The 15,450-nt window shown below is 51.1% G+C and overlaps 1 protein-coding gene across 4 annotated transcripts in view; it reads left to right on the top strand.

Moving 5' to 3' along the window:
- BCR (BCR activator of RhoGEF and GTPase) overlaps positions 1 to 15,450 on the top strand; it is a 128,016-nt gene that overhangs the window by 56,411 nt on the left and 56,155 nt on the right. For 3 of the 4 annotated variants that reach the window (XR_007145727.1, XM_047827295.1, XM_047827296.1), the window contains exon 2: positions 8,753 to 8,934. Coding sequence is in view for 2 of the 4 variants with exons in the window: in XM_047827295.1 (XP_047683251.1) it covers positions 8,753 to 8,934 (182 nt within the window). In the remaining 2 variants the exon portion in view is untranslated. Of the gene's footprint in view, positions 1 to 8,752; positions 8,935 to 12,395; positions 12,476 to 15,450 lie in introns of those variants that run through there. The other variant, XM_047827297.1, reaches the window with a different exon arrangement.

Genomic DNA, 15,450 nt, shown 5'->3' with positions numbered 1-15,450 from the left:
CTTGGCTTGTGGCCACAGCATTTTAATCTCTGCCTCCACCTTCACACAGCCTTCTCTTCTTCTGTCTCTCAAAAGGACATTTGTCACTGGATTTAGGGTCCATTGGATAATCCTAGGTGATCTCATCTCAAAGTCCTTAATTTAATTATATCTGCAAGGACTCTTTTGCCAAAGTAAGTTCCATTCACACATGCCAGGTGTTAGGATATGGACATGTCTTTTTGGGGCCACGATTCAACACACTATAGTGTCCTTCCCACCTTCATGTTCTGGAGGGTAGCCAGTGTCTGCCTCTTTTTAGGTCTTGGAGTGGTCACTTCCTTAGGGAGATGGTCTCTGCTGCCCTGCCTGAGGGTCTGGCTGCCCCTCATGGGTGGCTTTGCCATGATGTACATATCATGTGACTCCTGGAATTCTGGCAGCTCACAGGAGCAGGGGATGGGTCTGTGGTGCCTGCCATCATATGCCCAGCACAGTGCCTGGCATGAAATAGAAGTGTCATGGGGTACCTGGATGGCTCGGTTGAACATCTGACTTCGGCTTAGGTCATAATGTCGTGGGTTCAAGCCCCATGTCAGACTTTGCGCTCATAGCACGGAGCCTGCTTCAGATTCTCTCTCTCCCTCTGTCTCTGCTCCTCCCCTGCTCATGCATGTGCCCTCTCTCTCTTTCTCAAAAATAAATAAACATTAAAAAAGAAAAGAAAAAAAATAGAAGTGTCATACATCTTGGCTGAATGTTGGGTACCCAACATTGTCTGAGGCCAAACTGCCTCCAAGAAACCTTTCTGAACCTTGTTGCAGAGTCAAGGTGGTGCTAAAGAAGAATAATCACATCATCCGGTGACTGAGGGCTGCAGCTTCCCAGCTGGTGTTCCAGCCTCTGCCTGCTCTTTCCCGGCACCAGCTGGTTCCAGCCCCAGGCCCAGAACATAAATAATCTTTCCCTCCTCAAGGATCCAAGAGCTTTAGGCACAGGTGGGTCCTTGAAGATAGAAGAAAATCTTTTAACTGCTCTCTGGATGCTGATTGGGGGGCCTCGTCTACCCACACTGGGGGCATTCAGTCTTTATTGCTAAAAGTCACCCTCAAAGTTGACCTTGTGGTGATTCAGTCTCCAACCAGCTGGAACCCAAACCACAGGTGTAAGAGTCATAAGAGCTATTGTTATTAGTCCGTTTGTCTCCTCCGAGAGAGCTTAGCCTTGTTCAGGGAATCTAGAGCTGCCTGGAGAGCTGAAGCATCAGGCATGAGCAGGACAGGCTCGGGCCCTTCCCAGCTAGCATTTTCTGGCCTTTCGGGGAGACTTGCCTAGCCTCAGGGCCTTCTGTGTGCACAAGCTGGTCTGGGCTGTGACCTCCTACTACCCAGGCAGCCGGAGCTTTCCACACTAGCTTGGTGACGTCATTGCTGGGGTGGCAGCATGAAGTAGGATCATGGTCCCGGGATCCTAGGGTGCTCTCTTTGCCTCTCCTTCTCCCACAAAACCAAGGGCTCTAACAACAGGCCTCTCTCCAGGATACAGTGGCCAACTAGATGGGGGACATCTTGTTTGTAAAGAATTTTGACCCCCTTGCTGTAGATACAACAGAAGGGACAGCTGCCAGCCTGATGGCAGAGAAGAAAGCAGAAAGCCACCCAAACCAACCAGATATCTTAGAAAGTAAAGCAGTGGGTGGCCTGAGGTACTGGTGCCAGGCAGTGCTGACGTCTGTCCGGAATGATGTTCTTGGTCTTCAGGAAACAGCTGGATAATGTTCCGGGTTCCCTGTTTTAACAGAGGAAAACAGATCTTTTTTTTTTTTTTTTTTTTGAAGTGAAATGACATAACATAAAACTAATCATTTCAAAGCGAACAACTCATGCCTAGTACAGTCACGATTTTGTGCAACCACCGCCTCTGTTTGGTTCCCAAACACTTTGATCACCCCTGAAGGAAATCCCATACTCATTAAGTATCCACTTTCTGTCTCAATGGATTTGTCTCTTCTGGACATTTCATATAAATGGAATCAGACAGTAGGTGGTTTTTTATGATCGCCTTCCTCAATTAGCGTAACGTTTCCAATGTCCACCTGTGTTGGTACTTCATTCCTTTTTGAGACTGAATGTTATTCCATTATATAGATACTCTGCAGTTTATCCATTTATCAGTTGATGGACATTTGGGTCGTTTTACCTTTTGGCTGTTGTGAATAATGCCACTTGAATATAGCTTGAATTATTCTGGTACAAGTTTTGCTTTGAACACCTGTTCTCACTCCTTTTGGTCATATGGAGAGGAATTGCTAAGTCATGTAGTTATCAGCTCAGCCTTTTAGAAATGTCTTCAGAAAATGACCAAATATGCAGGTGACACAAATGGACCTCGGCGTAGTCAAGCTCCACCTGTTCCTCTCTTGTAGACTCCTTTCCTTGTCTGAAAAATGAGCATCTAGAAGTTTCTGCCTGTTAAGGGGTCAGAGTGGATTCAAGGAGATCAGCACTGTCCCTCACCCAGAGGAAGTGCCCAGGAAAGGGTAGCAGGTATTTTGCAAAAATGCCTGCCTGCTGTGGCACATTTGAGACTTTTCTACTGTTTGGGAAACTCACTTCCCTGAAGCACTGCAGATATTCCCTGACTGTACTTGGGGTTCTGCTACACAGTAAAGAAGCCAGTCGAGCTCCAGGACCCACAGCCTATCCTGTAGATAGAATCTGCTCTCAGCACACGGGGTGTGGGAGGAAGCCTCAAGGCTGTGCACAGGCGTGGTGTCCAGAGCCAGCTCGAACCTGTGGAACCTGTGTGCCCTTCGGTGAGACCTAGATCTTTCTGTCCCAGCCACAGTTTTCTGAGCCTCTCCTGGAGGGGCGATGCCTACCTGGCAAGACATCCCCAAGGACATGAGCTGCCGTCTGCAAGTCACCAGCACCACAACATCGTCAGCACTGTGCTGTTTGCCTGTGGCCCAGGGAGGGAGGGGAAAGCAGGGCTTCTGCAGATACGATAAGGTGGGGTCTCAGTGCCTGCATCTGCAGAAACCTGCCCACTGTAGCTGGTGAGCCACCGGAAAGAAGATGGTGTTTGGTCCTCTTTTACCTTGGTAAAATACCGCCCAGCCATTTGCTAACAGTGTCAACGGGGATAGGAGACCACCCTGCCTCTGTCTTAATGCATAATGAAGTTCCTGCCATACCACCCCCACCTGAGTTCCCAGTATCCCTTCTTCTTTCCTCTCAACCCTGGTATGTGTTTATCAGGATCGCTCCCCTGGCCATTTACAGCTGTTCCCATATCTGTTCTGGGAGGGGAGGGCTGAGATCATAACCTTAGTTCCTTCTGAGGATTTGCTTCAGGCTCTTCTCTTGGGGTGCCTTGGTCAGAGGGTGGGACAGGAGCTGGGATCTGAGCCCTGCACCTCTGGCAGCAGCAAGGCAATGGAAGCAGGATCTGGGGACGTTCCAGGTACATTGGGTCCAGGAGGGCCTCTCCTACAGCTGGGAGACATGTGGCCAGTGGTCTGAGCTTGGTTCTGCACACGTGTCCTAGGAACCCTTGCGGCAGAGATCCCAGCAGGGCCTGGCAAAGGCCTCACAGTGAGATGCTTGCTTCCTGGCTTGCAGATATGAAAATAGGGAAGGAGTGTCAAAGTTACTGGAGATGTTTGAACCGAGACTGGGCTAAGGGAAAGACAGACTGTGGGGAGAGGCTAGGGGCCCCTGGAGGAGCTGACAGGACTGAAGCTGGGCAAAGGGCATTTGATGCTTTGGAGGCAGGTAACTCTCTGGCCCTCTGAGAGCTCTGAGGATGGTTGCTGCAGGGCTTTGGGCACCTGTGGTGCTGTGATCCTGTGAGGGGTCCTGCTCCAGCACTGGGTGTGATCTGTGATTACCAGATTCTTATGGGCTGGCAGGAATCTCATCCAGTCTGCATCAGGAAAATGCGGGTGGGCTGCATCAGGAAAATGCGGGTGGGCAGGGACATGGCCTGGAAAAGATGATATATAAACTCTGTAAGAGTAGAGGGGTAGCTGCTGGAAACAAACAGTGGCTGTGCCAGTTGGACTGGTCTGGCCGTGTGACACTGGGCCTCCTTTTGAGGCTACATACACATAGCCGAGCAAGGCTTCCTTTTATTGTCCTTTGTTATGAAACAAATACACAGAAGACTATAATGAAGCCCGGGTACCCGCCACCCAGCCTGCTCTCATCAACTCAGGGAGCAAACTGCTTGGAAGTTTCCATTCTGTGCTTATTTTAGATGTGGTTGCAGGGGGCTGACCACATGAAGGGGATGAGCCCTCCCCACAGCTCAGCTACCCGAGCATTGCCCCTATCTGGGAGGGATCTTAGGAATATGTGCATGTGGTATATACTTATTGCATAACATCAAATGGAACATCTTAATCATTCTTAAGCATACCACTCATGCTCATTGGCATTTGGTACATTAATACTGTTGTGCAGCCATCACCACCATCCATCTCCAGAACTTTCTCATCTTCTCAGACGGAAACTCTGTACCCACAATATACCAATTCCCCATTCCTTCCTCCCCTGGCACCCACCATTCTACTTTCTGCTCGATGATTCTGACAATTCCAGGTTCCTCATATAAGTGCACTCACACAGTAAATTGAGCATTTTGTGACAGGCTTATTTCCCATAGCATCATGACCTCAAGGTTCATCCATGTTGTAGCATGGAGTCAGAATTGCCTTCCTTTTTAAGACTAAGTAATATTCCACTGCATATCCATACCACATTTTGCTTATCCATTCATCCATCAGTGGATACTTGAGTTGCTTCCACAGTTTGGCTGTTGTGAATAGTGTTGCTAGGAACTCGGGTGTGCAAATATCTATTTGAGTCCCTGTTTGCAATTCTTCTAAGTATATACCCAGAAGTGAAATCGCTTGATCATATAGTAACTCTATGTTTAATCTTTCTGAAGGATTTTTTTTTTTTTTTTAAACCAGCATTGTCCTTGAGGTGTAAGAAGGGGATGTGATCTGGGCTGACTGGGACTTATTCCTCCCACTTGGTGGGGGTGGGGGTGGCTGCCTTTTGTTCTTGCATCAAAGACTAGATTTTAGATTTGCAGAGTGCAGGGATTGTGGCTGCTAAGCCGACTTGCCTGGAGCGGAGGAGGTTTTGGATTTCACTGTGCACATCCCTTTTCCACACTCAGCCAGCCGCTGTCTGCCAGCTCTGAATGGGCCTCACTCTCCCCCGCCCTCCTCCCCGCTGGTTAGCTGCTCTGTTGATCAACCCTCATTTCCCTGAGCCTCTTGTAGCCTTAGGATCGTAGCCCCTTCCCCCTGCCCCCTCCTCTGAAACCAGTGTTTGCTTTCAGCTTTGGGTAGAACTTTGTAGGAAGCTCCGGGCTTAACTCAGCCACCAGGTTCCCAGTTCTTTGAGGTAATGAGACTTCCCACTGGGTGTTCCTGGTAGAGGAGGGGAGAGCAAGGCCCCTCTCTCACTTTGCTCTGGTTCTTGGGAAATGGCAGCTCCCAGAGCCCCCCAGTAATATACTTTGTGCTCGAAGAGATGCGGGGACCCAGGAGTGGAAAAACTGCAGTGTGAAAGAAAGTCCCTGTATGCTGCTTAGGATGGGCGACAAGGAAATGAGAGCTTTCCTGCTCCCTCTGTCTCATTTGCACTGGAGCGGGCTGGATTCACTGGGACCATGGGCTGAAGCCTCAGGTGGAATGCAGCAGTAGCAGTGACCAGCCATCCGGAATCCAGACATAAAAGCATTAGTTCCTCAGACATCAGTTTGGGGAGATGTGTGCAGAATTGGAAACAGCTGGGTTTTTAGTTGTCTGATGGTTATAATTACCTTGTGGAGTCCGGCTATGGAACCTGGTTTTTCAGTCTCACCTGGTGGAGGTGAAGTGTCCGTATCAGAGTCAATGGCCCCACACAACCCTAGCCAGCAAACCTTTAGCAGGCACTTGGTTTTGCCCTGGGTTTTAGGGCATTGCTAAGCTAGCACTTTGTTTCACACATGTGGAATCTTTACAGTCTTTGGAGAGAGCCCCCTGAGTCTGACCCTAAAGTTCTTACTTGGGGTATCACTTGATATTAATTTGATCTTGAACATGAGCTCAATGTAGTCACAGGCCGGGACATCAGGTGGTGGTTCTCAGATTAAGGGTGCTCTTCCAGGTGATGAATCTGTTGACTTTCTAAAAGGTCATTGTTTCAAAAAAAAAAAAAAATGAACAGTTTAAAGTTTCTTAGAGAGGATGTGTGGACGCTGAAAATTCTGTGCTAATATAAAAGCGGAGTCCAGAGGAGGAGTGGGGAGCAGAGGAAGGAAGCTGTCGAAGGAGGTGAGGTCAGGAGGCAGGCAGGGCATGACTGGCTGACCCACACAGTGACCGTAACATTTTAGAGCTGAGTGGGCCTCTATCAATTGTATAGTTCACATGCCTGATTGTAAAATCAGGAAAACTGAGACACGGACAGCTTAAGTGACCTGCACTAATTCTCACCGGTAGGTAGTAACGTGGGCAGGACCAGAGCCTCACTTCTGGGAAATTCACACCACAGCTCATAGAACTGGCCCACCTGCCCCACCTGGAGGAAGTGTCCTGGGTTACAGAAGTAGAGCAAAGACCCTCCTGGCCCAGGGGGATCATTCAGGCTACCTGTGAGGAAGTCATCTGACAGCTAAAGCCTTTTGTCCAGGGCCTGAGCTGCCTTTGAAAGCAGCTCCCATGGAAGGCAAGTTTTCAGTAGGGGCTGCTGCAATGCAGGGTTCATATCATGGATGTTGAGAGGACAAGAAGTCCTCTGTGTTCATTTTGGTTAAAAAGAATCTGGGATTCCCCAGAAGGAAATGGAAGCTGAAGTCAGACCTGTTTGGGGGCTGGGGTGTGGGGTTAGGGTTCTGCATTAACAGGGTTTTGTGTTTTTTAATACATTTAAACCCTCCCCATCTGTCCTCGGGGATGCTGGGCCAGAGCTGGTTGAGTGCCTTTGGAGATACTTAGGAGGAGGAGACAGAAATTGGCCTTGGCCTCTGACTGTCCTGGTAGGACAGTACAAACCCCAGCAGGGCTGAGCATTGATAACCAACACGGTGATGGTACCAGGAGCTCCTCTGTAGCCCATGGAGCTTGTTAGGGGACACAGTAGGAGCCCACCCAGCTCTGAGTGTCCCCTACCCTGTCTGCCACTGTCAACTCAGAATTGGCCTCTGTTGGAGCCCTCCTGCAGACACACAGGGCAGCAGAGCTCTGCCTGGCCTTTGTGGTTAGCGCCTGTATGCAGACAGCAGGGACACAGTGTGGGTGACAGCCAGCACAGTGCCAGCTCCCAGCTTGTGCCAGTGCAGCAGTCTTAGTCCTGGCTTCTTAAAGAACCCCCAGGAAGCCTTTGCAGCCACCAGGGCGCAGATCTCCCTGAGCGTCTGATTTCAGTGGTCTCTGTTTTTGAAGCTCCCCAGGTGGCACTAACGTGTAACCAGGGCTAAGGACACCTCTTAGAGGGCATGTGACCTGCTGGGACACAGAAGTGGAGAAAGTGGGAGAGGCAGAGGTGTGTGAGGAAGCTGGGACGTAGGCAGATGAGTTGCACAGTGCACTGGCAGCCGTCATAGCTGGATGTGGTGAGCACCTGGTCACTCCAGCCACGGCTCCTCTTGGCTGCTGCATGGAAAGAACTGAAAACAGTCCCCCCACTAGAATTGCAGGGTCGACTCTGGAAGCCTGTGCCTGCCTGGCCTAGGTGGTCAGTGCCACCTAGAGGTTGAGCCCCAGACTGGGTATGCTTGGTGGCGGAAGTTGTAATCTTGTAAATAAACACTGCAGAGGCTGCCTGTGGTGGTGACATTTGGACAGGACTGCTTGCCGGTGAGTCATGGGGAAGGTGATGTAACCCGATCAAGATGACCTCAGAAGTCCCATGGGCTGTGAAGATGCCCTGTGAAAGGAGTCAAGAAGTGACCCCCACATGAGACTTGGAGTGGACTGGGCCCTTGTGGGTTAATGTCCTGGTGAGGATCCATTGGATTAGAACAGTTCTGAAAACAGAGCTATAGAAAGGCTGGCCAAGGGGTATGGGCTTTGTAATTTAGCCAGGAGGAAGGGGTGACTGTCTTCAGGTGCTTTTAGGATGGAGGTGTTATTTTCTCTAACTAGATGGTTCCGAACAGCATGGAGCCGGCCATAGGGTAGGCCACTTTTGTCCTCACAGGGACACTCAGGTTGGGGTAAAGATGGTCTGGGACTTTGCCACACCCGCTGGGAGGTGGGCTGAGAGTCAGCCAAGAGGCAGAGTGGGGTAAGGGGAAAGGGCTGCAGCACCTGTTCCCTGGGTTGGGACTGGTGGGCCTGGGGCACTGCTCACAGTGGCCAGGGTTTGCACCTGGAGTGGCATGATCTGAGCTTCTTGCCCCCATCAGATCCCCACAGACAGGTACACAAGGACCATCCCCGAGAGCAAGATGCTAGCATTTGAGGTCCATCTTTCTGTAATGGCTCAGGCCTACTCCCAGGACAAGGGCAGATGTGCCCCAGACAGTGTCCTGAAAGCCCAGTCTCATTGTCTGGGGGCATACCACTGTTCTGGCCCTGCCTCACCCTGTGGTCTTTGCTCAGTCTGTTGTGAAGGTGCGGTCAGCCTACCTGAAGTCTTTGTTCAACACCTCTGTGTGATAGCATCAGCCCAATGCCTGCTGGGGCAGGTGGGGTGTGGACCCTCCCAGGCAGACCTCTCTCTGGCCCCTCTCCCTATATCTAACACGGCTGCTTCTCTACACACAGATACGTCGTTTGGAACGCCACCTGGCTATAGCTGTGCTGCAGACCGGGCTGAGGAGCAGCGCCGGCACCAAGATGGGCTGCCCTACATCGATGACTCACCCTCTTCCTCACCCCACCTTGGCAGCAAAGGCAGGGGCAGCCGGGATGCACTGGCCTCAGGAGCCCTGGAGTCTACCAAAGCGGTGAGTCCCAGGGTGGGAGGGTCAGGTGTGAAATAAGGCTTAGATCTGGCTCTGGCCTGCTGTCTACTTCCTAAAGGTGCCCTGCAGCACATCCACTCTCTCAGGGGCAAGTAGCAAGTAGGTGATGTCAGGAGCAACCAGTGGTTGAAGTCGCTAAAAACGCCTTCTTCTTTCCCCCATCCGGGGCACCTGCTGATCTGGAGACAGCATGCAAGGTGCTTTCAGCAGGGACTTCATGGAACTCTGTCAGCCAAGTGTGGAGGAGACAGGCAGCATATGCAGAGGCTGAGAATGCCACCACTGTCCTACCAGCAGGACGTGGCAGTCCCAGCAGTGGTGCTGAGGGGCAGGGGAGGGGGACAGTGTCTGGGCTCTTGTCCTTGCGCTGCATGCAATGCACTTGCTCCTTTTTGCCAAAAGGAGTGCTGCTGATGACTCCATCCATTTGACCAGGATCTTCCTCTTGAGGTATAATTGTCATTAACGGTCCTGATGTCACCTCCACTTTGGAACCGAAGCTCCAAGGTCATGTGGCTAGTGTGTATTGGCACATTCAGCAGATGCCCTCCTTCACTCCCAGAGATGGTCCTGGGCCCCTCTCTTGTAAGCACATAGCCCTGGGGTTGTTGTAGGCTCCTAGGGTAGTCCCACATGAGCTGGTGGCCTCACTGCTTTGATCTGTTCCATTGCCCTGGAGGGGCACTTCAGAGGTACATTAGAGCCCAGGCATGCACCCCCTACCTTTGGGACAGAGGGTGTCCCTTTGACTTCTCAGGTTCTTTTCTTCTTGAGTTGAGATCCTGTCCCTGGGGCAGGTTGCACCTCACTGTCTTCCTGTTGCCCCTCATGACAGATACCTTCCCTCTTTTGCTTAGCTTGTTTCTGATGATGTCCTCCCCAGGCTTAAATTCAAGAGAGGAATCTGCTTTTCTCCGTTGTTGGTGGGAAGTGCCAGAAGCATATCTTTTCACTGCAGTTGCTTTTCTGCTGGGCTGATGCTTCAGCTGCAGGACTGCTTCTTATTTATGCTTTTGTGATTTCTAAAGACTCTGGCGCTGGGTAGGCTTCCCATTCTGAAACACAAGGATGGGAAGGGAAGCCAGTGTGTAACACACACCTACCTTGTGCAGTTTTGATCCAACATCTGGTTTCACTGTTTCACAGATTAGGAAACTGAGGTTCAGAGAGATGAAGTAACTTGCTCAAGGCCATGCAGCTACCAGATTTGAAGCCTTCTCAAATCCTCAGATGACATTCTTTTCTTTAACTACCTTGCCTTTCTCAGTGCCCTCCCTTGCTTCTTGCTTCACAAGCATGATTTGGTACAGACGGGGATCTTTCCAGTCCTGAATAAGCAGGCTGAGTCCTAAACTTGGGATAGGGCTGCCCTAGGAGGCTGATCTGCCCTCCTTGTGCCCAGACCCCATGCAGCTTGGCTGCCCATCCCCACCAGACTTCTGCCTTCAGACCCTCATCTACACTGACTTGGAGTTCTGCCCTCAGCTTTTAGCCATAGTCTGAGGGCTTAACTGCTATGGAGCCTATCCACATCTGGGTGTCCACTCCCTCCTTTGGCCCCCGTGGGAGCCCATAGCCATGTCTCATCTTATACATCTGTGCTTGCCAGACATGGGGTCTCCAATCCCAAGTACGCCACCTGGCCCAGAGGAGGTGTCAGGGAGTGTCTGGAGAAGATGGGAAATTTTCCTTTCCTTTCCTTCCCTTTCCTTTCCTTCCCTTCCCTTCCCTTCCCTTCCCTTCCCTTCCCTTCCCTCCCCTCCCCTCCCCTCCCCTCCCCTCCCCTCCCCTCCCCTCCCCTCCCCCCCCATCCTATCCTATCCTATCCTATCCTATTTTTTAATGTGTATTTTTGAGAGAGAGAGACAGAGCGTGAGCAGGGGTGGAGTAGAAAGAGAGAGGGGGACACAGAATCTGAAGCAGGCTCCATGCCCCGAGCCATCAGTACAGAGCCTAATATGGGGCTCAAACTCACAAACCATGAGATTGTAACCTGAGTTGAAGTCAGACACTTAACCAACTGAGCCACCCAGGTGCCCCTCTTTTCTTTTTTATTGCATTCACATACACATAATGTAAAATTTTCCATCTTAACCATTTTGAAGTATGCAATTCAGTAGTATGAAATGCATTCACCTTGTTGTACAGCCATCAGGACTGTCCATCCCCCTAACTCTTCATCTTGTAAATCTGAAGATCTGCACTTATTAAACAGCTCCCTACTCTCCCCTGCCCCCAGCCCCTTTAAACCACCATTCTGCTTCCTGTCTCTATTAACTACTTCACCTCATGTAAGTGGAGTCACACAGTATTCATCTTTTTGTGACGGGCTTATTTCACCAAGCGTAATGTCTTCGATTCATCCGTGTAGTAGCATATTGCAGAATAATTCCCTTCCTTTTTTAAGGCTGAATAATATTCCGTTGTAAATATATACTACCTTTTGGTAATTCATTCATTGGTTGGTAGACACTTGGGTTACTTCATATTTTGGCTATTAAGAAAAATGCCACTATGAACATGGGAGTACAAATATCTGTTCGAGATCCTGCTTTCAGTTCTTTTGGGGGAATGACCCAGAAATGGAATTGCTGGATCCTATGGTAGTTCTGTTTTTAATTTTTTAAGGAGCCTTCATACCATTTTCCACAATGGTTGCACCATTTTATATTCCCACCAACAGCCAACAAGCATTTTGGTTTCTCTACATCCTTGCCAGTACTTGTTTTCTGTTTGTTTGTTTATAGCGGTTCTCCTAATGAATGTGAGGTGGTAAGATGGGAATTTGATTGGAAAAGGACTGTGTAGCTTTGTTCCCGAAGCCCTCTGGTTAGGTGTTTGGAGCCCTGGGGCAGACACCCTCCACTGCCCTGGAGATAGACCTGGCATTGACTTTCTGGTTTCCCTGTCAGTGCAGTGCCTGGACAGTGAGACTTTCTTCTTTATTTTTTTTTTTTTATTTTTGGTTTGAAGAAGACAGCTGTTACTTTCTAATGCCCACAAGCAGCATGCTGGTCTTGAGGCCCAAGGTGCCCAATCCTGACCAGTTAGGCTGGGGGAAATCCCTGCTCATCTTTTCCTACCCTCCCAGAGGATGCTCATCTCCGTCTACTGAGCTTGAGCTCTTTGGGCTGGGGGGCAATCAGGAGAACTTTCTATGCGCTCCATGGCAACCAGGTGGCTCAGTGAACTCCGAAGTTGCAGGTCTGTTCCATGAATGCCTGTCCCCAGGGGAAGGTAGGAAGTCAGCAGAGGCCAGGAACCCTCTTGCCTGGGATGCTGTGGGAAGGACCCAGGCCACCTTGGGTGGGTCCTGGTGACCAAGGTTACCTTCCAACCCTGAGGGCTTATGACATTCTCCACCCCTGGACGTTCTGAGGTGCCTGCTGATGTTGACCAAGCTGTCTGCATTTCCCCCTTGAACGATGACCGTGCAATCCCAGATGGGGACAGAAGCCGCAGGAGAGGGCAGGCTGCCCCCAGGCAAGAGCCATCAGGCATACCTCCATCTCTTCATGGCCAGGTGAGGATACATCTTAGCAAGCCCCTTGGAAGAAGAGCAGGCCATTTTGATGACCACTGCCTCTCTCTGCTGGGAGAGTAAAGCTGACATTGAACTGAGGGAAGCAAGGCAGTATCATGGACACTTCTAGAGGCTGTAGTCAGAGCTGTGGGCTAGCAAGTAACCTTCCTTCAACAGTGTCAGGGAAAGGGGTGAGGGTCTGGAATTACCCCCAGCTGCCATCCTGGGGTCAGTGGCAGAGGGCCTGTGTTCTGCCGGATCAGCATGGTCAGTCCTTCCTAGCGTCCTCAAGAGTCCCAACATCATCCCACCTATTTGTTTATAAGGGGAGACGTCAAGGCACAGAGACGGCAGCTGACAGTGGTCGAGCATCTCCTCACTGGGTTCTGTGACACACTGTGTGACATTGCTCCCCGCAGTGACCTGCCAGGCCCTGTCCCCAGCATACCAGCAAGAGGCAGGCCCAGAAACATTGGTCCTCAGCGAGAAGGGGCTGATACCACCTCAGCCCACATTTCTCACATTCAGGGGCCCTTCAGTGAGTGGCAGAGCTGGATAGGCCTGCCAGCCAGGGGCCTTTCGTGGGCACGTAGAGACCGAGAAAGCAAACACACACTTGGATTCTGCTGCTTGGCAGAAATGCCATGCTCTTGGGCTGCCTCAGCCCATTGGGGGCCCATGGACCCTTTGGGGATTTTTTGTTTGGGGTGGGGTTTTGTTTGTTTTTTTTAGGTGGAAGTTAAAGTATATGCACATATTCAATCAGTCACTCCTACTGATTGAATGCAAGTGAAATTGGCAGTTTTTACAAGGGAACTCAACAAGGGGCTCAGGAATGTTTGAAGACAAACAACCCTGCTTTATAACTTTGATACTGGCCATCACTTCATTCAGTGTATCTGGTCAATAGTTGTGCTCATGGAACAGAAATTGTAACTCTGAGTCAAGCTGTTATCTGAGCAACCACAAGTTCATTCACTTTTATGATTCACTGGTTAGAGATGCTTTGATTGTTCTGGTCCCCCAGTGAGGCTCTGCAGCAGACAGAGCAGGATAAATGTTACGTCCCTATGGCTCAGCTTGGCTACAATTGCCGAGCTCTGGGTCCTGACTTAAATAGTGATAATGTTTGCTCACACCTGTCCTCTCTGCAGAGTTGGAGAGGGCAGGTATTTGGTGCCAGCCCAGCCTGTATGCTTCCTCCTGAGAGCCCTCCCAGGTTGGTTTATCAGTGGGCAGGCATAAGAACTGTACTGCCTGCCCTGCATGTTAGCTCAGATCCTTATGCAGAGGCCAGCCCCTGGCCCTCTGCTGGCTGGGCTCTAGGACAGTGGCCAGCCCTCTTGCCAGTGAAGGCATGGCCCCTGCCCAGAGAGGAAGACAGGGTCCTTTGTTGAGAGACCTGGCTGTCAACTCCCAGCTGGGAGCAGCCCACCCCTTCACAGCCAGGGTTTTGCACTCTGATCACCCTGGCTCCCTCAGAGTGGGGCTGGGGGTAAAGGGTGCTCCCCAAATTCTGCCCTGCCACTCTGTTCCAGCTCTTGCCCTTGTGGGCCTGGTGGCAGTTCTGTTCACCTGGGTCCCTCTGTCAACTTTCCCACCTTGTCATGCCCAGTTTGTTTTTATCTGCTCTGTCTGCCTCAGGTTTGTGTGGCTTGCTCCCTTCCCTGCCCTCTGCCCCTGCCCTGGCCCGAGTTGAAGTGGGAGGCCTTCCTTCTGGCTTGCTGCCTTCTTTTTCCAGTTGCCCTTCTCCTCCGGCTTTCTCTCCACCACGATCTCCCCACCGTCATGATCCCAACTGGATTCACGTGCCCTTTCCAGAACTGGCATGTGCGCAAAGCAGGGTTATAAATAACCCTGGTCCTGGCCCTGCCCTTTGTTCTCTATCTTCTGCATTTCTTTCCCGCCCTCTCCAACAAGGCAGAGTTGGCTGACTTCTGAGCTGTCCCTGTCTGCCACCAGCCCCCAGCACCATTCTGGGGCTCAGGAGACGATTCCTGGTCCAAAAAGAGGTATCTGCACCCGTGTCTTCTCCCCAGCCTAGCACATTCCCCAGGCCAGACATTCCCCTGAGCTGGCCACACCCTTCAGAACAGGGAGAGCTGGAGCCGGCGCCTTCCTGCCTGCGCTTTTTTTCCTCCCAGCTTTCCAAATTGTGTGGGTGGGAATGAGACGCACTGCCACCCATGTGAGCACCGGCATCTCGTGCTGGGTGGGGCTCTACCACCACCACCCCAGCCCCCCCATGGGCGCTCACAGTAGCAAGATTGTTCCTCAGCACACAGCAGGGCTGGGTGGGTGACTGCTGGTGCCCAAGAAGCCTGCTGTGCCCTTCACCTTACCTCTTCCCTTGCTTGGGGCACAAATGGCACCTGGACACGATGGGAAGCGTGTTCAGGGTCATCTGAGAGCTACTTCTCCCAACGGGCTGCCACCATGCATGGTGACCTCAGTGGGCTGAGATGATAAGAGGGGTCAGCATCCCCTACCCCTGCACAACTGTGCACTGTGTGTCACAGACTTGCTGACTGTGGTGGCACTGGGGGCCCTGGAGCAGGCTAAGTTCACAGTTCTGGATCTTGGCACCTGCTTGTCAAACAGACCAGGGTTCCAGAAGAGCACTCAGAGCTTCACAAAGGTACAGCCAAAGCTAGGGCCCAACCAGGAGTTCTAGATCCATTCATTCGTTGGTTTGTTTGTTCATTGTCTTCATGGAGCACCTATTTGTTCCGGGCACTTTGCTGGCACAGGAAGTTTCAAGATCAGGCACAACATATCCTAGAGATTTCTGCCTGTGAAGCCACTGCCCAGTGTGCCCTGGGTGGGGGAGGGGGTTCTGTGTGGAGTGGTACCTTTCCCTGGAGCAATACTTAGCCATGATCTTGGCGGCTGCCTTGTATGTATGCATGAGTACACGCACATACTTGGGCATGCATGTACACACATATGCATGCACCAAGCTCATGCACACTTAG

The sequence above is a fragment of the Prionailurus viverrinus genome, chromosome D3 (assembly GCF_022837055.1).
Source record: "Prionailurus viverrinus isolate Anna chromosome D3, UM_Priviv_1.0, whole genome shotgun sequence".
Lineage (NCBI taxonomy): Eukaryota > Metazoa > Chordata > Mammalia > Carnivora > Felidae > Prionailurus > Prionailurus viverrinus.
Note: the sequence above shows the minus strand (reverse complement) of the source record. Positions and strands in the feature narration are given on the sequence as shown.